Raw genomic sequence first — 25,126 nt, forward strand, 5'->3', positions numbered from 1 at the left:
CCAATCTAGTCTAGACTAACTATTCACTGTTGCATTTAGTCTACATCACTAAGGCTGGACTTTTTGTGCACAGGGCTGTGCATCAGAGCATGGCCTGTATTAAAAACATCGTTAATAACCAGTTGCTCACCTTGAGCATAATCATGAAGCAACCAAAAGCAGATTTGGATTTTTTTATTCCTTTTTATTTCGAATTATGGGGCACAGTTACTAAATACTGTATATCATCATGAACAAATCAAGAGTCGAACCAATCCTGTGAACCCATGCCTGTAAGGCAGTGTACATACAATTTATTTAGCATTCCTAAACTAAAATGTGAGAGACAAAACATCCACAAGTAAAACCGGTTCCTTCTTGCTGCATTGCTCACTTCTTTCTTCCACCTCTCTCCTTCAGTGCCAAGTGAATGACTGAACCGTTGCTCATGTTGTAATAAGCCAGGGAGTTGGAATCTTTAATGAATATGCCCTAAAAAAAGGAACAAAAAGTACACTGTTATTCAATCTGTCAGGTTATAAAAAGGTTAAAAAGGAAGAGTTTAGGTTAAAAGAAAAGTTTACCTCATACTGCAACTTCTGTTTCCCTGCTGCCATGCCTGTAGCTTCATGGATTTTGACTTTAATAACAGACACCTGTGAAAATATTTGCATTTGGAGATCCATAAGAATGCAGTTGGGGCACTGGCTAATAGTACATGCACTAAAAAGAGGAAAACGATAGGCCGACATTTGCATACCTGATCTGTGAGCGGGACAGTGAAATTCAGCACTTGGCCGTTCAGCTTCCATTCGGTCTTGTCCTGCATGTTGGGGACCTGTACTTTAACTGCCACAGGACCCTGGAGAGGAAGAAAAAAAAATAAATCATGGTTCAAGTGAAGACAGAGCAACTTACAGCAAGTATAGAGTAGGATTAATGTAGGTGTTACAGGTTTAATCAGTAATTTGACCACATTTATTACAGCTAAATCTACATTTAGTACATAAAGAGGTTGGTTTATCGATAAAATCTAAAGCTGCGTTCAGACCAAAAAAGGAAAACCGGCAATTTGCCCCAGGGTTGTGAGGTGGTGGGAGTGTCACTTAAATGGCCCATTTGTGTGACATCCTGTTCTTCAACCCCCCAATGCAGCATAAGTAGACTTTATATTTCACAGTGTTTTAAAACTTTCTTGTGGCAGCGATAGAGGCAGTAATGTTTCCCCGTTTACTGTACTGGATTCTCACACCACCTCAAAACCGACTGACAAGTCTGATCGCTGGCTACATGATTGGCCACCGCAGCATGACGTGGGGTTGCGTTTCTCCAAAAGTTGAGTCGGTCTCAACTTTTTCGCCGAAACGAGTCCTAAAAACATTTAAAGCGAGAAACAGGCCGCGCAGTTGCTGAATCCGTCTTCACTGCAGATTGACAAAGGTCAGTTTAAAAGATTTTCATAAGATTTTGAGAGGCGTTCGTCAAGGCCGACGGCTCCTCCGGCTGGCGGCGGCGCGGAACACACCGAACAGACTTCAGTCACTGACCTCGCCAGACTGTCCCACGGCCGAAAATTGGATTGGTGTGTCAGCGCCTTGAGAATAATGTGTGTTTCTTAGCCATCCCAATTGAAAATATACATAGGCCTACTTTACTCCTGTGATCACAAACATTTCTCATATAAAACAAGCCAAAAACAATCAATAACTTTGTTAGTCTGTATATTTAAAGACCTAGGAATACATTTGAATCTAATAAAAAGTTTGAATCCTGTATGCTGAACTTTGTTTTCATGCAGATTGCACCAGTAACTATTAAAATAGAAATAAAGCAATAACATTTCACTGCTCTAGCAAACCTTATTTCTACGAAGGAACTCGTCCTCTGGAATCAGGTTGTCCTCCGTCTTCATCTTCTTGTTGACTGGCTCATCATCATGAGGTGGGGGTGGGTGGGATGGTGGTGCAGGAGCAGAGTTCGGAGGTTGTGGTACTGGGGGGGCAGGGACAAATGCTGGAAGAAAAAGCAGTTATTTCAATTTAAAATTATGAAGTGACGAGGGCCTGCGTGGCGAAAGGCTCAAACAATTTCCTAAACAATAGTCATTGCTGTGGACAAATTGGAAACCTTCATCTTACCAGATGGAACAACCATGGGCGGAGGTCTGGGGGCCATCATGTGAGGTGCTGATGGTGGCATGGGGACCACATTGATGCGGGGAGCAGGAATCATGGGCGGCATTGATGCTATAACTTGTCCTGGTCCAAGGCGCACCACAGGAGCCACAGGCGGTCTTGGCATTACAGGTACGGCAGACAGGAGAGTGGTGCGCACTGGTGCCACCTGTTTACAAAGAACACATTAGTGCGTTATTAGTTTGTACTATTTTAATTTCAACATCATTATGCCATATATACCAACTATCTTTGTTTTTTAAGTAACTCACAGAGTGGGGTGGACGAGGCACTGTCATTTGGGGATTGGGTTTAGGCATACCCATTCCAGAGGGCATGGGAGGATGGTGATGAATTTCACTGGGCTTGCTTGGGCCAATTTTCTCCTTAGTGTCGTCCTCTCCCACCAGTCCTTTGGCCTTGTGAATGGCTTCGATCTGCTCTTGCAGGGTGATGTTGGCCTGTGCGGCCTGCTGGGTACGAGCCATGCTTCCTGAGTGGCCATCCCAAGTAACCTGGTAACATGAAAAGGTCAAAAACGTGCGGAGTCAATTTCATTCAACTCAGGAACTCTTTTAACCCTGCATTATGTTACATAAACCCATAACTGTACTCACCTTCTCTTCTGGCTTCTGGATTTCTTCTTCGCCAATCTTCTTACCGATGGCTGTCTCTTCCACACCGAAGATGTCGGTACGCCTCTCAGCCAGTTGTTTCAAGCTGCTCTCAATATCCAAACCAGGAGCGTAGACTTCATCTTCGGTCTGCCTCTCTCTGATGCCGCGGTCCCTTTGCTCCAGCCAGCGCGGATCCAGCAGACCAATGCGCATGTGCTCTTGCATCTTACTGGCTTGGATCTTCTCGCCAGTAATTGGTGAGATGAGATACTCATCTGGAGTTGTAATTGAGGGCTGAGGCTTGGAAGCTGTACGGAAAAGATAGCATGAGATTAACACACACCGTACATAGCAACAGCTTGTTATGCACTTGGTATTCCCTAATCTAAGGAAGCATGCGTTACCTTTTGGATCGTAGTCTTTGCGAATAATAACCTGGTCCGGAGTTGGGGGCAATGGGGGTGGCATAGGGTTATCTGGTGGCAGTGGAGCCTTCATGCCATCATCGTCGTCATCAGATCCCTGAAGAGAGCACAAATGGGGTGGAATATGATGACATGTTACCAGCACTCCTCTGGGTCAGCAAACACAGGGGGTCAATTTAGTTTGATGTATAAAGAAAAGGGGGCACCAAACCAGGGACATCCCTATGAATTTAAGTATACAAGTAAAGCAGCCTGCAATTAGTCAAGGATGGCCAGATACTTCCTCAGCTCCTACCTCATCCATGTCCTGCACTTGTGTGTCTTGATCAGGCTGTGAGGCCTGGCCTTCGGCCCGGGCCTCCCGATCATCGTCTTCATCCTCACTCTCAACCTCCATCTCCACCTCCTCGCTCTCGCCATACTTCTCATAGCGCTCTTGGATTAGGATGCGAGCGCCAAGCTCCTCTGGTGTGGTAGGTGGGGGGAAGTGACCTGGGGAAATAGAGATGCCAATAAAAGATAAATAATTCTAGCTACTGTACATTTAGGGGCTTACATGTTTAAAGACTGTAATAATTGTGGTTATATTACCTTGTTCGTTGGGCTGGAAATCCACCGTCTCAACCACTACAAAGTCATGCCAGTCGATTTGGGCATATGCCACCCGTTCTTTCTCTCTTTCCTCCTCTTCCTTCTTCCTCTCACGCTCCTGGAACTTTGCCCACTCAACACGGTACCTCACCTGATGGTTGTGCAGAAAGACAGCTAAGTAACATGGGACACATGCTATTAAGTGCTTACTCACAGTCACAGTTTAAGGGGATTACCTGGTCCATAACCTCTCTTGGATTCTCAGATTCTCTCTTCAGCTTGGTCAGAAGGCCTTTGGGAGGGATCAGAATCTACATGTTGTGAGACAAGATCAAGACACTGCTTAGCATCACCACCCAAACTAAAAATAATAATATCAGAGAGGCACAATTTCTCAGGTCACCTTCGTGTACTGCTCAACCAGTTTGGTGAAGTAGTTGAAAAGGCTGTGCTGTGGCCGCAGAAAGTCAAACTGGTAGTTCCTCTGTTCTTTCTGCATGAGCTGAGTAAGAAACTGGCGGCCATTGCGAGCAACAAACTGGGCAGTGAGTTTGACAACATCCAGATCAAATGCTGAGATCGATGGGGGATCCGCAATGAACTCGTACTCAGGTGGTGGTTCCTTGGGGACAACTGTCTCTTGAATCACCTGCACCTATTGACAAACAGAAAATACTAGTGGTTATAAACAAATACTACGAATCATAAGAAATGGAAAGAAACAAGAGCAGACTGAAATGCCATGTCTTACTTTTTGAGAAAGCTGTTGGGCCTGCTGCATGGCCTGCTGCATAACCTTAGGCACTGCTGCAGATGGTTCCAGCGCTTTGCCCTCCTTAAATTCATTGACTTTGTGACGGTAGTAGGCATGGTAGGGGTCATTAGGGTTGAGGAAATTAAACTTTGGATTGTTGATCTCATTCTGACGGATTCTTGCTTCAAACTCAGGTCCATTTCTGTGAAATGACAAGGAATTAGTTAAATCAGAAATAAGATTGATTTAAGATTGCAGCTGTATAAAAGATTATACAATTCAGTTCACACATGTGGTGTAACCAACCTGGCAACAAAGCTGGCTGTCTTGTCAACTATGTTTCGGACCTCAGGAGGTGGATATATGATACCAACGATGGGTTTAGTGGCTGGGGTTTCTTCTGCGGGTGCATCATTCTGTTGGCAAAATTTACATTTGTTAGGCTAGTATGCAAAATTTAAAAAAACACAAAGCGCATGTATTACTACTGACTCACTACCAACACATTAGCCTTTATAGTAGCATGCCATGCATATGGGTTTAGTTATATTTGCAGATGTTTAGAACTATCTGATGGCAATGCTTCTGCAACCATCCCAATACAATAGAGGAAGTTGAAAGTTGTGGCACCCAAAGTATCAATTACATTTGCAAAACCCAACAGCCAAAAGAATATCCCTTTCTAGAAAATATCCGGGTTACACGGATTCTTTTAAATGATCCTTCGTTACTGTGAATTATCCACAGATTTCGCTGCAATAGTACTGACGGCGAGCTATTGTCTACTTATTGAGTTTTTCTAAATGTCTCTTTTCAATACATTTATTTAGCTAACAAACTAAATTCAACTGGTCCTCCGTTCTATTAGAGTGATGACAAAAGTTCCAGCCGCTCTTTCAAAACATCAAATTTCGTTTAGAGTTAACGTTATTTGGGAATTGACCCTGAAAGCTAACAACAAGCTAACACGATTTAGCTACGCCTTGTCGTGATTATCCTAGACGTTACCTACTCTAAAATCCACATGCATCGAGACATTTCACATTAATGCAAAGTGTAAGTTAATTGTTTATTAGTTTCCCCCACAGAAACGGTATGTTAGCTAGCTACATTGCTAACTAGCAGCGGTATAGTCACCTTGTTGTTGGGCTCCGGCTGAACTATTTGAACAGGCCCAGGCGGCATGGCGGTGTCTTTTTTGGAGGAAAATGGAAGTAACCTGCAAACACACCACCAACAAGAAGAGTTTGTGTATTTTAAAAACACATATTATACCACATATTATGACAGGAGCACAATATACAATATATATAACAGCTAAAAGTCTGCTTCGTGTTTGCTGTAGATGAACACTTACTGCGTCGCGCTATCGTTGTCGTTGACCCAATAGGAGACGTATCACTTCCGGACACAAGCCGCAAAGCATTATGGAACTTGCAGTACTTTTTTTGCAGGTTGCCAAGGAGATGTAATGCCAACAAGCTAACTAGCTACACCTACTCGCTCTCGGTGCTAATTCAGGCAGACATAAATATAAGCTAGTTTGTCAGACATGAGTCAGTTCTTGGGTCGTCAGGACTGTATCGAAAGCCTCCGAAAAGACGTCGTCGACCTTCAAGGTGCGATTCTGGACGTCTTTTCCAGAACCGGACCGGTCCGTTTTTCCTCCTGGAAGTTCCCCGATAAACTTTCATGTAATCTGGACATGGTAGCTCTACTGGAGCAATATGACTTTGTGGATGGGGAGGATGCATTCAATCAGCACTCCCACATTGTGTTATTGGAGCTGGTGATTGACAGGTAATACATAGCCATAACGTAATATCACATTTCAACAAATATTTCTTCAGGACTCAAAAATAGGACTTGTCTTTTCTCTCTCCTCTCGCTGAACAAGATTACTGCTTCTTCTACAAAGCTTTAATGCTTATGTTGAGCAAATTAGGTACAGCCACAGGAGAGAACAAAGCCAGCAGAAAGGATGCCTGTCAGTTGGTCTTGTAGTCAGAAACTACTGGAGTAATTTAGTTCAATTTGCCAACCTAAAGGTAGGCCCATTTTTTTTATTTAAGTGGAGATAAAAATGTTTAAAGAATGCCAACATTTAACAGCGAACTGATAAGCCTTATTACTTTTGATGCTTTTCTTTCTTTTTTTTAGGGGACATACAAAGACATCAAGAAACAGACAAAAGCAAAGACATCTGACTGTGATGTGACAGAGACAGTGTCATCAGTCTCCCCCCAAATGAGCACAAGCAGACATTGCTTATCTGCCTGGTCTTCAACAAGCTCCTTAAAGTTTTTGCCACAGACACATGTACCCTCCAGTGCTACCCACAACACCCCATGCTATTCCAAAGTTGACAGCCACAATGTAGGCTGCCAGACTATTAAATCATCCCTTGTACCCTGCAATGCATGCCACCAAGTTCAATCCACTTTGAGAAAAACAGGACACGCTTTGGTAGAACTTCTTCAGAGTGAGAGCCTGCCCTCATCTCTGCAGCCACTCTTAGTTGCTGTGGAAGACACCCTGGAGCTGGGACATATGACAGCAGGCGATGTCGCCCAGTGGGCCAATGAGCAGCTCAAAGACATGCGCCGGCTGGCAAAGCATCTTCAAGACGTGCGGGGTACTGTGCAGCCTCTTAAAGACCGACTAGTGTCAGCAGAAGCAGAGCGGGAGAGATTCAGGTCTCAGCTGGAAAGAACACAGAAAGAGTTCAAGCAAGAGTTGGAAAAACACCAAGCAAACATAGTCCAGCTGGAGTTTTCGCTGAGGAAAGCACAGAGATCTGTGAAAGAAACAGAGCAAAGGCTACAAGAGGAGCAACAACAACTCAAGAGAGGTGCAGAAAAGTCACAAATAAAAACGAGGGGAACTTATTGAGATCACATAAACTAATATATCTTTAATATTTTTGAAACAGAAACGTTGTGCTTGGAGGAGACTAATTCCAGACTGAAAGAGAAAGTTACAGTACAGCAAGATGCATTACAAGCACTTGGTAAGGGCATCTTATTTACATTTTGCAGAATTGTATGAAAAACACATAGATTAAAAATAACCTGATATGCTGTATGATGGATGGTTTTACTATGTGGTAGAGCGTGAAAATAATGTGCTGCAGGAAAAAGTGAGGACCTTGCACATGGAGGAAGAGGCCTGTTGTAAACTACAGCAAAGGGTCCAGCAGTTAGAGAGTCAAATCTCTGAAACTCAACTCCGTCTTGACAAAGAGAATGCCAAGTACCACAGCGCGTGTCGTCAGCAAGAGGTCAGTGTCAGGACCAACACTGGTGTTATTTGTTGTTTTTAGCTGGAGACCAGAACAGTGTTCACATAGATTTACGCAAGCTGTCTGTGCATCCAGTCAATGCAGGCCAAGCAGAAGTCTTTGTTAGAGAGAGTTGACACTCTTGACGAAGAGTGCGAAGAGCTGCAGAGGCAGTTGGGAGACAGGGAGGAGAGACAGATCGACGCCCAGAATCACCTGCAACAGATGTCAGAGGAGAAGGAGCAAGTGCAGGCTCAGCTGGCTCAGCAGCAGGTATATTGGAGTCCTTTAGTAACCAATTACCAGCATTTTATAATAATAAACCTCATGCTGTGATGCTTCTTTCCAACAGGACCTGTGTTTGGAGCTCCAAAAAGAGAAGCAGACCCTGGAAACACACGTAGGCGAGCTAAAGAACAGTGTGGCTGAGCTGAAGGAACACACGCAAGCTTTAAGGGAGAGGGAGAGGCTACTGGTGGCTTTCCCAGAGCTCAGCCCTCTAACTCAGGCCCAACCACAGAGTAGGCAATTATTTAATATTTGTCTGTAAAAATATGATGCATGAATGTTTGCTCTCCTCTATAGCACCAGCTAGCTACTATTTTTTTTTTTTGGAATATACACATGCCCACATGCATTACTTAGGAAAATAATGTGACAATCTTGTATCAAGTCATTTTTATTTTCCAACTCCTTCTATTTTTGAGTAACGTAGTCATGTTGTGTTTACATGTTCATTGTTCATTGCATATTTTTAAGGTACAGGAAATGTGCTTCTGGATATGGAGCAACAATTGCAGGCAAATAGCATTCGTATAAACATTCTGGAGCAGGAAAACACGACCCTGTACAGCAGCCTTGTGAAACTGAGGGAAAGAGCACAAAATAATGCCACCAGGGTAAGACGGGCATGCAAATATATATGCAAATTGATATGCATTACACATAAGTAGACCTGTAAATAAAGTACATTCAGCTGCTCCATGTTGGTTTTGTGGATGTTGAAAATGATACTAATATGTATTTTCTATCAACAGGCCTCACCTCAGCAGACATGGAGCCTCCCTCTGCACAGCACACCAGTAGAGAAGCAACCAAATCACTTGACACAAATGCAAAATAGTCCATTGTAAGTTAGATTTGTTAAAAAACGAATGAACTAATTAGTTACTTTTGAACACAGGTATCATTGTGCATACATTTTTTGCCATAATTGAATAATCATCACGCTGTGTTCCTGGGATTTCTTTTTTTGTACCACAGGCAGAGCAGCAGTGCAACAGGGCTGGGATACGGTAACAGAGGGAGGGAAGCAAGACAAGGGGAAAGTGGTCTGGAGTCAGCCAGCTCAGAGGATCGTGTGTCCACTGCCCCCGCCTCCCTCTCGTCCCTGCAACTTCACCTTCAAACCCTCCACCTCGACATGGGCTCCACCGCCGCTAAAAGCCAGACAAAAGCACACAGTGGCTCTCTCCTCTCTCACTCCAGAAGAAACAAATGAAACCCTGAATGTGTAAATGCATTTAGACAGAACTTGCAGTTGGAGAGAGAAAGAACACAGCGTTGTATAAGGATGACAACATGGCTCATAATAAGGCACATTCTCTATGTCATGATGTCTCGTTGCACATTATACCACACTAACGCTTTTGTAATTTTACATTCTCATTGTGTACACTTGTGACAGTGGCTTGCCACTGTTACCGCTACATTTCTCATTATGCTAAGTTGAATTTATATATGATAAACTTACTGTGGTATAACTTAAATGAGGATGTTATTTTGCTGCTTTTTAAACAGGGTATGTTATTGCATATTAGGGTTCTGGATATCTGATATGCTGAGCGTTCACAGCAGATGAGGAACATGGCTCTGAGTTAATACAGTACAACCCTGTCGCACAAACAATGACACGAAGAAGTGTTGATAGCTTTTGGGTGTTTCCATGGAAACGCAAGTGCTTGCAGGATTCACACTCTGCTGAGTCACTACAGCGCTTTATTTCATTCCCTCTGAGACGGTCTAGTCAGTTAGTCCTCATTAGTGCGCCGAGATCAAGACCACACCTACTGTAGATCGATGTGAGTTAACGCTTCTTGCTTGTCGCCTTTTAGTTTGCGCCACACGCCATGAGGTTTGCTTTGCAGTGGTCATTTGAGATGCCGTGAGCTCGGTTGTGTGTAATCCGAGTCTTATAAGGAGCCATAGAGACTTAGCTTGTGTCAAAGCTGTTCAAGTCCAACACATCTTGTGTTTGTTCATCAGTGAAAATGAATAAGTATTAGTAACTGACTGCAAACACCTGATTAACATTACTACTCATACGAACACGCTGATCTCTCACTAATGCTACCTGAATGAACACCTGATCTATCATTTCATTCCCATTCACACTTCATTCACACAAGACAGCTCATGACCCGAGGGTTAATCCTTAAATTGGGTTAACTACACAGCTGTTTCATCAAGCATGCAGTCAGGGTTGACAAAGCAATTCATTTGTATTAACTATGGCATATTGGGGGTGACCTCTAGCTCACCCAGTAAGAGCGTGTGCCCCATGTAGGCTGAGTCTCTTGCAGCGACCGAGGTTCGAGTCTGACCTGCAACCCTTTGCTGCGTGATAATAATCTAAAACTATGGCATTTGTTCAAGTTAATCAAGAGCAGCAGATATACACTACCAGTCAAAAGTTACAGAATACCAGCTGAGATCAGTTGCATTGTTTTTTTTTTAACCAGGGCAGCAGTTTTCAGATTACATTATGTGCTTACATAATTGCAAAAGGGTTCTCGACTGTTATAGAAAGAAGTGGCTGATCTTTAATGCAATTTTGCCCATTATCAGCAACCATTCATCCAATGTTCCAAAGGCACATTCTGTTTACTAATCTGATATCATTTTAAAAGGCTAACTGAGAAAACATTGGAGAACCCTTTTGCAATTATGTAAGGACATAATGTAATCTGAAAACTGCTGCCCTGGTTAAAAAAACAATGTAACTGATCTCAGCTGGTATTCTGTCTATAATGGAGTGGAATGGACATTTCTAAGTGACCCCAAACTTTTGACTGGTAGTGTACACTCTTTATATTTATGTAAGAAACAATGAATATGGGAGAGTCGTGTTTCTATTCTAAAATGTTCCAGTTTCTTGATGAGGAGCGTATTGTTGCAGGAAAATGTAATATTCGCTGTCTCTTATCAAGAATTGATTATGCATGCAATACTATTACCGTGGTCTTTCTAAGCAGCAAGAGGCACATAATAATATAATAAGAGCATATGCTACATTTTTTGATAACAATAAAAGAAACAATTCAAGTATAGAACATTTTAAATCATGCAAAAGCGTCCACATTGCTAATTTGGGTTCAGCATTCATGTGTATAAATGCCTAAATGGCCAGGCATCAGACTATTTCCGTGTGGTTGGGTGTACCAGAGAGACTAGTGTAGATATAATATGAGACATAGTCAAAATCCCCAGGTATTCTCTCTGTGGGAGCTAAACTTTAGAACATCTTACCAGATATGAGATACTGCAACTCCATCACAGTTTTTAAAAACATTTTTATAAAGGGTTAGAAGAAGTGGAGATATGTTTAAATGTACTTCATAATAATGTACTTTGATATGTTTGATATATGTTTTTTAAGTAAAAACGTACTGTTTGTATTATGATAATAATGATATACTAAATTTGAACATTCATTATCTTTATGTCCAGGTTCCAAGTTGAATTCATATTTGTGTCTTCTTTTTTCCCCCTATGTGAAGATTTAGATATGTGTGTTATACATTATGTGAGGATGAGACTTTCTGAAATTATTTTCTTATGTATTCTACAGTTTGTAGGATGTGATTCCTAATAATCCCCCGAGGTGATTCTGCAGTCAGATTATTCCACAATTTAGATTTTTTGTAAATGCTGCTTCAAAACATTTATTTTTTTCACTTTAACACAGTCTTTTGCATTTGATACAGACGTACACTATAACAAAACGATTTGAGAATGTAATGTGCGAGTACAGAGTACAATACTATTCAGAAGTAAGAAACGAAATTGGATAATTTATAACTAACATAATTATAACAACAACAACAAAAAAGACAAGAGAAAGAGGTGAGAAAACGCTCATCTTAAAAAAGCACCACGGTATCATTATCTATAACTGGCCCCGACATCCAAAGCACAACTGTGAAAATGACCAGACAATAGTTTTTAAGAGTGCAAAGTTGTACAAAAATCTCTGAAATTGTGCCAAAATGCCTCCTGCTGTACATTCTCTTCCATTTGGTGTTTTGGTTTAATAATTATAAAGTATGAAGTCCTGTGTAAGAGTTTTTATTAAACACACAAATAAATGTAACAACTAAGTCACTAAGACTGATTACTTTAACTTTGGATATCAGTCTGTATTGATCACAACACGTTTAAGGCCATCGGTTTCACATGCAATCACAAACTGATATGAATAAAAACCTTACCTATGTATTCAAATAAAGCCTCACGTATTGACATGGTTGTTTACAAGTGTAGGCTGTGGGAATGTTATCTGTATAATATGAGTGTTCTCACATGTGTGCCTTTCTCTAATCTAGGTCAAACTGCAGACTGGCGACAGAGACTAAAGCAAATCTGCTGGGATTACGGAGGCCTCAGAGAGATAAAGCCCATCCCAGGTTTAACATAACAACCAAAGTCTGCCTGTCCGCACAATATTCTACCCTGTGTGTCCCATTCAGTAGGTTTGTGCTCGCCTTATAGACCCAATAATCTAATTATGTCTCAGGTTATCCCGGGAAACCACAATTAAAATATAAGCTCAATAATCTATGTGCTTTGATTTCTACTCTCATACCAACGGGGAGAGATGGAGAGAGAGCTGCTGTCTAAATGTGTGTGAGAAAAGAATGCACAAGAGCAAGATCAGTGACACAAAAATGAACAGGGTCACAGGGTGAGATTTAGGAGATTAAGTGAAGCACTGGAGTGTTAAAAGGTGAACACAAATTACTGATGGAGACTAATAGAGGTACATGCTAAACATATATAACACAAATACTTTGACAAAAACAAACAAACAGGAAACTCAGAAATATAAGCTAATGACATTCGTATAAAAGCAAAATATCAATAGTAATCATAGAAAAATAAATACATATCTTAGAATATGGGATTAAATAATTTGCTAGAAACCCCTATATTAATTTAGGGCAGTCTAGGAAAGTAGGAGATGGACTAATGATTAGAGCCTGTAGTTTCTCCTGAGGCTTTGGGGAGAAGAATGTGAGAAAAAGGCAAAAAATGTAAACTCACATAGGTCTGTGCATTCCTCTGCTTAGCTAAAAAGAAAACATGCAACGTATGAATGCTGCTTTGTATAATGATGTCTTCAGAAATGGCTGTTTTGGTTAATGTTGATTTTCCAACTTCGGATCCGTGTTAGCATTTAAAAAAAATCATCCACTGAGTATAATTAACTAAAAGTTTGTCACAAAAAAAAGCACCACATATATGTGTGTATATATATATATAACCTATAACCACATGGATTCTGACAAACTGGTTGCAAGAGAAAAGCTGGTCTTAAAAGGATATGACACAACTTTGATGCTAGGAGTTTACAGGACAGTAATAAAGCTCTCTACTGTACATTCGAGTATTACAAGATATACAAATATGCTTCACAATGAGACAGAGAGAGTACATCCCACACTGTGGTGTGCTTACATTTGCAGAGCAACGAGTACAGACTGTGGCAGGCCAGTCACACGCTAAAAGGGAGTGAGCTACAGAGAGAACACCAGTAATAGTAGAGGGTATGAGTGGGAGACAACGGACAATACCAGGCAGTAGTAATGACTATGTTTGGTCACACATCATCTCTTTCCTGCGTACTCCTCTGCTGTGGAGGCAGTGGAGGGGGTGATGTGCGGCGCAGAGGTGTCCACTTGTCCATCGGGCTGGACAGACTGCACTGTCTCTACCAGGCTGCCGCTGGGTAGCACCACGTACCGGGCGGCCATGTCTTTGGGCTGTAGCTCCCGCATGCCCTCCTTACTGTGCCAGATCCCATAGCCAAAGTACACAAAGAGACCTGGAAAAAGGGACAGCACGAAACACTTGGGTAGTGAGAAAAGTGTCTCCATGTGGGATATAAAGTTTGGTTTGTAAACGTTGGATGGCTTTCATATTTGATTCTCTATGGGAGAAATCGAACAATCACAGCCATTCAAGTCAATGCTTGATATTCCACCAGCCGCGCCACGGCGCGTCCCAGAAGCGTACGTGAGGCGGCTCTCCGCTTTGCTCTGCTACAGATACGCGCCAGGTCTATTTTTACGCCGTTCGGACAGCCGGCCAGGAAGTGAAACAGCGAGAGCATCCAGTCAATTTACTACTACTTTAATCTACAACCCCACAGGTGACGAAAGATTCATCTTGGAGGTGGAAAAACATAATAGACATCACAAATCTTTTCTATAAAGACAACGCCAGAAAAGAGAAGGCATGGAGTGGAAGGCAGATACTAGCTTAACAAACATGTGATTGTTCTGTAAAGTACTTGTAGAGACAATATAATCTGCGAGTCAGGCAGGCAAGATGCTCCGCTTCCGAGCCGCTCCCGGTGTGGTATTGCACGTGGCGGAGGACGGAACAAAACGTAGCCCAAATCCAAATCCCCAAAAAATCAGGGTTAGGGTCTACAGCCATGCTGGTGGCTTAGCAGTGCGTAAGATACATGCTTGAGTCAGCACGCTAACATGCTCACAATAGCAATGCTAACAGGCTGATGATAAAAGGGGCTGTACTCTAAATACTGAAAAAAATTAGCGGGCTGAGATTGCCTCTACACGGCTCTCACAGACCATTCCCCAATATGTGAAATACCTACGTTTTCACGGCCTACCTGTACTGACATTCACAAGCGGCTGGACTGGCTATTAAAACAAATAACAGAGAAGATTAGATTACAACACACACAGAGGACTGTGACTTCATTCTCTGCTCAGGACGCCATTACTCCACTATATCTTTACTTAGCAAATATGTGTTTGCTGATATATGAATGTTCTGAGTATCGAGCACAGCCCCTTTAAGCCGGTATTATCTTTGACCATGTTCACAATAATAGTTTAGCATGCTAACATTTACTAATCAGCAGTAAACACAAAATACAATTGAGGCATATGGGAATGTAAATTTTGACCTGATGATGGTGCTGGATAAACAAGTAAGACCATAACCAATGTTAATACAGTTCATCCTGAGTGGGACATGAATGGGAGTACTAAATGTCATGGCAATCCATCAAATTGTTGTTGTCGTGCAGCAGTTGTTGAGATATTTCAGTCTGCTCTCAATTTGTCACAAGCTTGCCATTTATTATGTCAATTAAATCCAGTATTTTTTTCTTCAATTTGTATTTGCTCCTTGGTGTAATATTGATTACTTGGCTAAAGCTCCAACTGAACTTTGAGTCGAATAAAGAAATCCCACGCTTTTTTCTCTTTTCTTCAGTGGCCATTAAGGCAGGTAAGTGGCCGTTATTTTCTCTAGGGAAATGTGTTCTGAGAGCGGGAGAGCCTAGCCTTAGACCCTGTCAAGTGTAATATTCCATGCGTGTGCATCTTGTTAACTTGCTGCAGTGTGACAGTAGTCTTTAAATGTTTTACTGGTCCAGAGAAGCCTTAAGCTAATGCAGCAAATCATGTTTCCCCAGTGATCCCCTCATACTGACAGGGCATTAAGGCTATCTGACCTTCATCTACCTCCTCAGAGGGTTGCTGACAAAAGGAAAAACTTTCTCTATTCTCTTAAAGTAGTTACACACCGACCAGACGGCCGACCATTGGCAGAAAAGGCAGTTGGACTGATCAGTCTCCCCGAGTTGGTCAAAAAAGTGCCTCGGAACACACCAAAGCGACGAGACGTAATACGTCTCCATAACAGCAGGCGGCGCTAATCTGTATTGTTGCCCAAAAAATGAAAACCGGCAGTTGATTGGACGAACGCGTCACATTGTTCTGGCTGCTGCTTCCGGATTTTGGATTACTGGCGACTCATTCAGAATACGATCTCATATTGTACTAAAATAGTTCACGGAAACGTGTTTCTGAAAACATTTTAAGCGAGAAATAGGCCGTGCAGTTGCTGAATCTGTCTTCATTTCAGATCGACAAAGGTCAGTTTAAAAGATTTTCATCAGATTTTGAGAGGCTTAGTCACGCACATCCCGCTTGCCATTTCCGGGTGAGTCCCGACTGCCCTGTCTCCGACTGAGCATGTCAGGTCGGCGAAGATGAAGGCCGACGGCTCCTCCAACGGACGACGGCACGGAACACAACGAACAGACTCGAGTCACTGACCTCGCCAGACTGTCTGACGGCCGATTATCAGCCCGGTGTGTAACTGCTTTTAGAGTGCAGAAAATGTTTGTTTTAACTGGTGATGTAACACTTAATGTACATTAAAATCTACTTACTGAAATAGCATTTATTTCAGCTCATATGTGCACTGTGACTTAGTCTGCCTAGTAACCAGCATGACCTAAACAAAATGCAAGGCAGTGTTTGTGTAGGGAGGAAGTTGTATACCAAGTGCTTATAATAAATCCTTTTAGTCACCATTTAAGGAAAATGGATTTGTTTTCTAAGATTTTCTTCAGCCACTAGGTTTTCAGCCTGAGTTCTGGTGCCTTCTTACCTACGGCGATCCATACGGAGAATCGGATCCAGGTTAGATGGCTGAGCTTCATCATGAGGAATACATTAATGAGGATACTGGCAGCTGGAGTCAATGGAACCAAAGGTACCTGTACAGGAATAAAACATCAGTCATACTCCAATCATAGTTAATGTAGTTGTCATTACAACAATTGTTGGCCTCAAATAAATGTATCTATTTATTTGGACTAACTGGTGAGTATAATTTGAACGTATGTACCTGCAAGGACAGTGAAAAGGCTCACGTGGAGCAAACATACGTTTATTTAAGGACCAAACTAAGTAAAAGATAGCAGTATAAAATCACCATATTACACATTAGAGTTGTGCCATAGTTGTAAAATCATAAAGGAGCTCACCTGGAATGTTTTACTGTCGGTTCGCGGCTCGTGAATCCATATGAGCGCCAGGCTGAGAACAAGTGCTGAGCTAAAAATCACGAGCAGAATTGAGAAGCTCCAGATCGGCAGCTGCAGCTGTTTGGTTCCAAACTCTAGCACGACACAGAGGGAGACTGAGCTCACTATCAGAGACAGCACGCAGAAGGCCACCACCTCGCCCGGCTCACAGTCCCCCAGCAGCTTGCCCAGGTACGGTTCCCAGTAGGCCCTCAGCTGCCCCACCCCACGCCGCTCTCGCGACACCTGTCTCTCGACCAATTGGAGTTTGTCAGAGAAGGATTCATACTGCTTCAGCTCCCCGCTGTCCTCGGTTATGATCTGAGACTCTGAGGGGGCAGAGGAAGGCTCAGCATTAGGGTTGGGAGATGTGGAAGCGGTTCCCTTGGAGCTGGTTTTGTCAGGTTGGAAGCGCAGCACAATAACACTCGCTGCCACGAAGCTGTACGCCAGGAGGGTGCCGATGGACAGGAACTGAACCAAGGCCTCCAGGTCAAAGATGAGAGCCATGGTGGCCATGAGGACCCCAAACACCAATATAGCATTGACAGGGACTTTGGTGACGGGATTGACCCGTGCGAAAATTTGAAAGAACAACCCATCCTCTGCCATGGCGTACACAATCCGAGGGAGGGAGAAGAGATTACAGAGCAGTACGGTGTTCATGGCTAAAAAAGAGGGAACAGAGAGTCATTGTCAGAACATAAGTCATCGGGCTACACAATAAATTGTTTTTTTATCGTCATCGCAATATCAACTGCCGCATAAACACATCGCAAAAGGCTGCAAAATATCACGAAATACACTCACAGATTTCTTTTGTGTACGTTGAAAGAAAATATCAGTAGAAATCTGCACATTAAAATCTAACTGTCATTCTTTTTTTAGTTGTGCCTTTTATATTTGATTTCATGTTTCAATTCAATTTGTTTGGAGATGATTACGTTTCATTTGTTTCAAATTCAACAAGTCATTTGTTGTATTCACGCAGAATACTGAAAGCAGCAGAAATGCAGAACTGACTACACTTTAATATTTTTATTATTTATCGCAAGTAATACTGTTATCGCGATATTCAACAACGTTATTGCATATTTTACTACGGTGGCCGAGACAGTTCAATACAAACGCAAAATCAAAATCCGCCAGCTCCATTTGTCAACAACACACTCACTTCCGTTGTCGCTTATGTATTCGTGTTGTAGCTTTTGCGTTTGTGTTGAACCGTCTCGGCCTGCGTATTTTACTCATATCGTGCAGCCCCAATTAGTCAGAATATATGCACTGCCATATTTATGTTATTATACTTCGTCTAACAACCATCTAACCTGTACTTCTCAATTAAAGATTGACACTCACCACAGATGGAACCTATTGCCACAATAACTCCAGCCCAACTGTAACCCCGGCGGAAGAAAGCATCTGCCAGAGCTGAGTTTGGGTCCAGTGAATGCCAGGGTACCATTAGTGTGAGCACCGTGGAGACCAGGATGTAAGCTGTCGCGGCCAGTCCAAGGGAGATCGCAGTGGCAATGGGAACAGCTTTCTGTGGGTTCTTTGCCTCCTCGCTTGAGGATGCAATTACATCGAAGCCCACAAATGCGTAGAAGCACGTGGCCGAGCCCGCTAGTATTCCAGATAGCCCGAAAGGTGCAAAACCTCCTTCTTTCTGGCTCCAGTTGGCTGGTTCAGCCAGTATAAAGCCAAACACCAGGATGAAAAGGATGACACCCATGCTAATAACGGAGAAGATATGGTTGAGGTAAGAGGACACTTGAACTCCAAAGGAAATGAAGAACGAGGCAACTATTAGAATCCCTGCTGCGAGGAGGTCAGGGTAATGGGCAAGGAAGGGCACATTCCACTGCATAATGTGTGTCTCTGTGAAGTTCTGGATGGCGTGGTTAAAAATGGAGTCCAGGTAGCCACTCCAGGCACGTGCCACAGCAGCACCACCAATCATGTTCTCCAGAATCACATTCCAACCAATCAGAAAGGCCCAGATCTCTCCCACAGAGACATAGGTAAACATATAGGCAGATCCCGTTTTGGGAATGCGTGCTCCAAACTCTGCATAACAAAAGGCAGCCAGTAGAGAAGCAATTCCTGCAAAAATGAAGGATATGATGACAGCGGGACCAACCATGTCTTTAGCCACTGTTCCTGTCAGGACATAAAGCCCAGAGCCCACCATGCCACCGACTCCCAACAGAGTCAGGTCCAGCGTGGAGAGGCAGCGTTTCAGCGACGTGGCCATCATGTCATCTTCCAGTGTCTTGAGTCGGTTCAGTCTCTGACAAAGGTGCACCGCTGGGGTGCAGCCTCTCGGACAAGTTGCCATAGCTACAGAGTTAGAAAGGCCAGCTGGGCAGGATGGGGTTGAAACAGTCACACAGGATCCATTACCTGTCTATGAAGATGACCTGCAAGACAAATGTATGCATTAGGAAAAACAGCAGCTTTATGTGGTCCAACGAGTTCAACTCTCCACACTGTATTTTCCAGACACCGTAAACATTCAGGGCTCAGCCCACATTAAGGTGGGGCATGCTACATTTACTGCAGCTGTGTGCACGTTAGAGATGGCCCGATACCATTTTTTGCTTCCTGATACCGATGCCAATACCTGAACTTGCGTATCACCCGATACCAGTGTGTCATATATTTTATTATGTTTTAACAACTGTGTACTACTATCCCTGTATGGATGTGATATGATTTCTATCTGTGTTGTCGGTCTGACTCAGGTTAAACTCTTTGTGAAACATGAACAAACACACAAAATGAATGCCCCAGAACTTTCTTTTATTCTCCAGTTTGACAGTCAGTTATAACGGAAAAAGAACATAAACTACATTAATGTAGATTTTCTTTAGGGCTTTATTACGTGGTATCGGATCGGTGCATAAACTCCAGTACTTCCCGATACCAGCGTTTTAGGCAGTATCGGAGCCTGGAACATCTCTAGTGCACGTGTTCAAGTAATTTGATAATGAATGCCTAAACATCTGTACATCATTTTGAGAAAACCATGACAGTTGCCAAGGAAAGGAATCCTCCGTTAATTGACTTCATGTTCATATTTGAGCTGGACATAGGCTTCTGTTTAATTCATAAAGCACCAAGAAATAAACATTTGTTTCTGTTAATGTGGTGGTATGTCATTATAATAAAAAATAATAAGTTGGTTGAACGGGATCTCTTAGAATTTGTTCGCAGTAGACACAAATGTTTTGCTTGTAGTTGTAAGAGCATATTTACTTCCAGTAAATCAAATCAAATAAGAAAAGAAAAAAAGAAATACAGAAATGAACTCAGCATTTTTTTTAACATGTCTATCTGGCTTTTAATCACTTCAAATTCATCTATTTTATGTAGATTTGGCAATGAGGCACCATGTGTGGCACTGGTCACTCAGTACGAGGACAGTACACGTCATCTAAAAAGGCATCCGGTGCGCTGATGTGTAAAATAAAAGCTTTAAATAGGCCTGCAGTAAGGATGGGATATGTACATATGTATTTTTGTTAGTTTGTTTGACTGCCAAAATTGTGTTAAGGCTTTTCATCAGTAATCGTCATCCTCCTAGTCTGGGCGGTGCACCATCCGATTCCTGCCTTGCCAAATGGTGACAACAGGACGCATCCGTTCTTATTACGTAACGCATTATCCCCCTCTAGAAATAAAAATCCAGCCATCATAAACTACACACGATTCGTTTATTCGTTTTCAGTAACCAGGCATTTCATACAGTGAAAGGAATATAGCCGACGACTGGAGTTGGCGTCGTTTTAAGGCCACATTAATAATTTAAAACAAAATGGAAACTGACGCAAAGAGGATCGTTTTATGCATTAGATTGCCTCTTTCCTGAATGTTACGTTACTGGACATGCAGAGCGACCATTCTAATGTAAGCAGGTGTATAGTAGCCTATAGTATTTAACGGCATAACGTTACCGTTTGTAACCACAAAAAAGAGAAACCTCAGTAATAACGTAAGAAATACAAGCATCGCTTTACCGTTGTTGTTGTTCAGAGTCTGTTAAAGGTTCGGTGCTGCGAGAAGTTCCCGGGGCGCATCGTCTGGTGATGGAGCCGGAAGGAGCAGAAGGTGCGCCGAGGAATAAACACCACGCACTGCCCGGACTGCTCTTAAAGGCACAGTCACCTTTATCCCGTGGAAAGGGCTTCCCCACTGCGCCCCACCCACATTGGATGGATAGATCGATAGATAGATGGATAGATACTTTATTGATCCCCAAGGGGAAATTCAAGGTGCCAGTAGCTTAAAGACATCACACACAACATTCACATACATCACAAACAGGATGATAAAAAAGCAAATCCACATGAATACTATGGACAATAAAATATAATATATAAAACATACTAAATAAAATAAAATAAAAAATCCACATGAATGTACTGAGGGATGTATAAGCATGAGACCCTTGCAGTGACAGGGCAGGGACTGACCCTGTGATTCAGTATGAGAGTGTGTGTCATGGCGGTAGTGCAAATAGGTCCAATAGTGCAGTAGAGACCAGCATTAAATATGGACAATATGAGAATAATGTAAACATAGTAATATAAAAACTATAGCAGTGCAAGGATAAACTTAAAAAAAGACAGCATTAAATATGGGCATAAGCATTAAATATGGGCATTATAAGGGAATACAGTAGACAGTAGGATAGACACAAATCAACAGTCAATATTAGAGGTTTGAAGTAATAGCGTTACAGCCATTGTTCAAGTATTAAGTTAGACCTCAGTCCAGGCTGGGGGAAGGAGGGGGGGAGGGAAGGAGGGAGGGGTTGTGCATATGGGCAAATATAGCCAGTAAACAGTGTAAGCAGTAAACAGAAAACACAGTGGGCCAGTGGACAGTCAGTACATAACTGTTATTATAGGAGGTAGTGGAAGTGGAGGAGAGGGAGGAGAGGCAGACAGACTATGCAGAGAAGTCTCTCTTTCCTCTTCCCTTTTGTGAAGCATTGTAGAGTTGTATGGCCCTTACATTACAGCTTAAGGTTATCCGGAGCCGGCTATCCCACAGGGGGGCCCCGCACCCTGCCTATATGCAATATAAATTTAAACATGTTTGAGAATCATATGAAGATGTAAGGAATGTTAACAGCTTAAAGGGATGGTAGAACGCAAAACTGATTTTACCTTGTCATAGTTGAATAACGACAGTTTGGTGGGTAAATAGGACATACATAGAACCTCAAAATCCCATTGGCACCTCTTTCCTCTGCAAATCTCACGTCAACTCGGTGGCTCCTCCTTATTTGGCTCTAGTCTCTACCTTTGTCACGCCCCAACATTTACATAGGCTACACGTCTTCTGAATAGGTCGCGCAGATCTCAGAAATTGTTTACATTGTTCATCTGCTATTTTATCACTAAATTCACTTCTGAGACTTTTTTATGTGAGAAATCAACTACGTAGAGGTCAAATATAGGCCGTTTTACGAAAATTGATGGTTAATTGCAAATTTTGTCCGACTGTGCGTTGGTCACCGTTTCTGGGTTACCGGACTACCAATCGCCGCTGCCCTGACAGAGGCCTGCAGCTCGCTGTCCTCCTTCCCCTCTTCCTGCTAAATGGCCGGTGGGTGTGAGTGAGAGCGCGGTCAGCGAGCTTGTTACGCCTGCAATCTCTTACTACAGGTTCCAGTTAATCTTATAATGCATATGTTTGTTGAGTTATTTAAACAAACGATCGGGGAAATAAACGCCTCTTGTCGGCGAGTGTGCTGGATGGAGCGCTATCAATGAGCGCTAGCTTGCCTCCTAACGAGAACTCTGAAATTCACAAAAATGCATTAAATTGAAATCGGACAAAAGTGTTAGCTAAGCTTTGGAAGACCTTAGGGTAGCTGTGATATACATGCCGTGACGAAATTCAAAGTGTAAATATACTATAGTTATGCCGGCAGCCGGCCAGCTCCGCAGAGCCCTGAGCCCCGGTAGTCCAGTAACCCAGAAACGGTGACTCTCACTGGGTATGGAGCCCAGTCCGACACGTCTTACCAAATTTGCAATTAGCCATCAATTTTCGTAAAACGGTCCATATTTGAGCTTTATACAGTTGATTTCTCGCATAAAAAAGTTTCAGAAGTGAATTTAATAATGAAATAGCAGACAAACAACGTATAACGTTGCAGTGTCTGCAATATGAGACCTGCTGTCTCGTCTCCAGTGTATGTGGTTCGCTCACCAATCAGCGCACAGCTCATCTAAATATTCATGAGCATACCATATTTGGAAGAAAAGCTCTTGTTCCAAATAGAGCCATATTCACAGGGCCCACAGAATAGCACTTGGGCAATTTTCAGCCCAACCAATGTTACATACCCTACTAGGAGACCTTAAGGAACAGTGTGAAATACCCTATATAGTCATTCTATCACCCCATTTAAGTAAGGAAACACACTTTAAAGTAAACGTGTATTTCCAGTTGCAGCTGGGTTCAAGTGATCAATGCAAATGTCAACAGTATAAAAACAACACAGGAAAGGCATTCTATGTATCCACACCCAGAGGCAAGCACACCTCATCCCCTTTAGTTTTCATACCAAGTGACAGCTGTTAAAATCTTGCCAGGAGACATAAGAGGCCAACTGGAGATTTGTGGGAACAGTTAATCACAATAGTGAGGTGCCTGACTATAGGGCCTTTACTAGGTGATCATAAAAAGGTCAGTAGTGCAGAGAAGATTGATGTGATAGGAGACCTGCTCTTGGGACCTCGTCAGAGGCTTAGCAGCAGCATTCTGGACCTCTGATGGTTCTCCTATGATGTAAAGATGGATATAATAAACATATTTTATTCACATTAGACTATTAGTCTATTAAAAATGTGTTGATTTAACATGTTTCTGTTACAATAATATGAATTTATTGTGTAATGTTAAGTAATTTCATCATGTCCAGGATACCTGATTTTAGACTGTAACCGCAACTTGATTTCTTAAAGCTAGTATTATGTAAAGGTATTATGTAACTTTAAGGCAATGTCATCATGTCCCTGGTACCCGAGTGGGGTCTCTAAATCTAACATGATTTGTTAAAGTTAACTCTATCCAAATGTATTGTAACCATCGGTTCCTTGTTGTGTGTGTAGGTAAATAGTTGTATTTTGAAATGATTTGTATTGACAAAAAAGGCAGGGTCAGAGTTCTGCACTCAAAATTGTCTATATTGAGTATTCAAACTTAGAACATACCAATTTTACCCAAAACAAATGACTCCGTGCAGTTGCCATAAACAGATTTCACAGAGGGATCAAAAATCTTAACCTCTGCATCAACCACACAACTATGCAAACCACAATGTTTTCAAATTGTTGTAAATTCTGCATATAGTGCAATGGTTTTAAATATAAAAGGAACCTTGCACTAACCATTTTCACAGTGTAACAATAGGAGCATATACTGTACATCAAAACATATCTTCATAGTGGACTTCGAACTGCAAATACATTTATAATACTTCAAACATCTCTTCAGTGGACACATCAAAGACAATTACAGTACTCTTTTCACATTAGATTTAAAAGTGCAAATACAAAATACTGTGAACTGTTATCACAAACAGTGCTCAGTGCTAACCCTCTTTAACAAAAAGGTCCATCTCTGTAATGTTGTACGTCAATTAGAATATTAATCCGAGACTGTCAGCGGCAAAAACAGCACTTTGTGGACGTAAATTGAAGGTGCGCAATTGTCCTATAATTTACATTGAAGCTTGTTTGGCAGCTGCCCACTGCAACGATCTCGCTTTATACTGGACTATTGTCGAAGGATGAAGGAAAAGGAAGAACAAAAAGGGAGTAGTAAGCACACAACACATACCACATATAGCTGCACAAGGTTTTCTGGATCTTCAGCCATGTAGATCCAGACTCCCTTGATGACACACTCTCGTCCAGCATCTATATCATCACACTGAAATCATTTTTTTTATTAGCGTCTTAGTTTAGCACTTTTGCTTCATTTTGATGTCAACTACTGGTGTACACTGTCATATGGGTACATATTTCTCTAAGAATATTACAACATGGTTCCTACAATGGTACTAGCCTTGCTGCCAGCTCCAAATCACGTGGGAAAGAGATTGACAGTAAAGACAAAGAAAGACACAAATATGAAGACAAGTATTAAAATA

General features: G+C 42.2%; 4 protein-coding genes across 4 annotated transcripts; 2 read left to right on the forward strand and 2 right to left on the reverse strand.

The window, feature by feature from the left end:
• Positions 1-159: 159 nt before the first annotated feature.
• Positions 160-5,753, reverse strand: sf3a1 (splicing factor 3a, subunit 1). The gene is made up of 15 exons (XM_078250123.1): positions 5,678-5,753; positions 4,847-4,956; positions 4,538-4,742; positions 4,190-4,441; positions 4,023-4,097; positions 3,787-3,937; positions 3,491-3,687; positions 3,175-3,292; positions 2,771-3,078; positions 2,426-2,668; positions 2,118-2,322; positions 1,838-1,992; positions 740-841; positions 564-635; positions 160-471 (listed from the first exon to the last, which is right to left on the reverse strand). The coding sequence occupies exons 1-15, from the start codon at positions 5,723-5,725 to the stop codon at positions 370-372; spliced, it is 2,343 nt and encodes a 780-aa protein (XP_078106249.1). The 5' UTR covers positions 5,726-5,753; the 3' UTR covers positions 160-369.
• Positions 5,754-6,082: 329 nt separating this feature from the next.
• LOC144517899 (coiled-coil domain-containing protein 157-like) lies at positions 6,083-6,470 on the forward strand. The gene has a single exon (XM_078250140.1). The coding sequence runs from the start codon at positions 6,093-6,095 to the stop codon at positions 6,342-6,344; it is 252 nt and encodes an 83-aa protein (XP_078106266.1). The 5' UTR covers positions 6,083-6,092; the 3' UTR covers positions 6,345-6,470.
• Positions 6,433-10,767, forward strand: LOC144517521 (coiled-coil domain-containing protein 157-like; the record flags this gene model as incomplete). The annotated part of the gene is made up of 9 exons (XM_078249606.1): positions 6,433-6,588; positions 6,701-7,391; positions 7,473-7,550; positions 7,651-7,820; positions 7,917-8,093; positions 8,173-8,341; positions 8,580-8,719; positions 8,858-8,949; positions 9,084-10,767. Coding segments are annotated over 9 exons (1,911 nt in total), but the record flags the coding sequence as incomplete, so codon positions are not given.
• A 1,384-nt stretch (positions 10,768-12,151) lies between these two features.
• On the reverse strand, positions 12,152-21,107 carry slc7a4 (solute carrier family 7 member 4). Its single transcript, XM_078250128.1, has 5 exons — positions 20,973-21,107; positions 18,310-19,373; positions 16,912-17,618; positions 16,533-16,641; positions 12,152-13,923 (listed from the first exon to the last, which is right to left on the reverse strand). The coding sequence occupies exons 2-5, from the start codon at positions 19,289-19,291 to the stop codon at positions 13,706-13,708; spliced, it is 2,016 nt and encodes a 671-aa protein (XP_078106254.1). The 5' UTR covers positions 19,292-19,373; positions 20,973-21,107; the 3' UTR covers positions 12,152-13,705.
• Between the last annotated feature and the right edge of the window lie 4,019 nt (positions 21,108-25,126).

Source organism: Sander vitreus, chromosome 5 (genome assembly GCF_031162955.1).
Source record: "Sander vitreus isolate 19-12246 chromosome 5, sanVit1, whole genome shotgun sequence".
NCBI classification, from domain to species: Eukaryota; Metazoa; Chordata; class Actinopteri; order Perciformes; family Percidae; genus Sander; species Sander vitreus.

Bases quoted from the DNA above. Each gene is read 5' to 3' on its own strand.
- LOC144517899 (XM_078250140.1), top strand. From the start codon at position 6,093: ATGAGTCAGTTCTTGGGTCGTCAGGACTGTATCGAAAGCCTCCGAAAA.
- slc7a4 (XM_078250128.1), bottom strand. From the start codon at position 19,291: ATGGCAACTTGTCCGAGAGGCTGCACCCCAGCGGTGCACCTTTGTCAG. The intron at 16,642-16,911 runs GTGAGCTCCTTT...ATTCCTGTACAG, and splicing joins CCGACAGTAAAACATTCCAG to GTACCTTTGGTTCCATTGAC. The intron at 13,924-16,532 runs GTAAGAAGGCAC...CCCTTTTTCCAG, and splicing joins CTCCGTATGGATCGCCGTAG to GTCTCTTTGTGTACTTTGGC.
- sf3a1 (XM_078250123.1), bottom strand. From the start codon at position 5,725: ATGCCGCCTGGGCCTGTTCAAATAGTTCAGCCGGAGCCCAACAACAAG. The intron at 4,442-4,537 runs GTAAGACATGGC...GTTTGTCAATAG, and splicing joins CCCAACAGCTTTCTCAAAAA to GTGCAGGTGATTCAAGAGAC. The intron at 842-1,837 runs GTTTGCTAGAGC...CTTCCTCTCCAG, and splicing joins AGTTCCTTCGTAGAAATAAG to GGTCCTGTGGCAGTTAAAGT.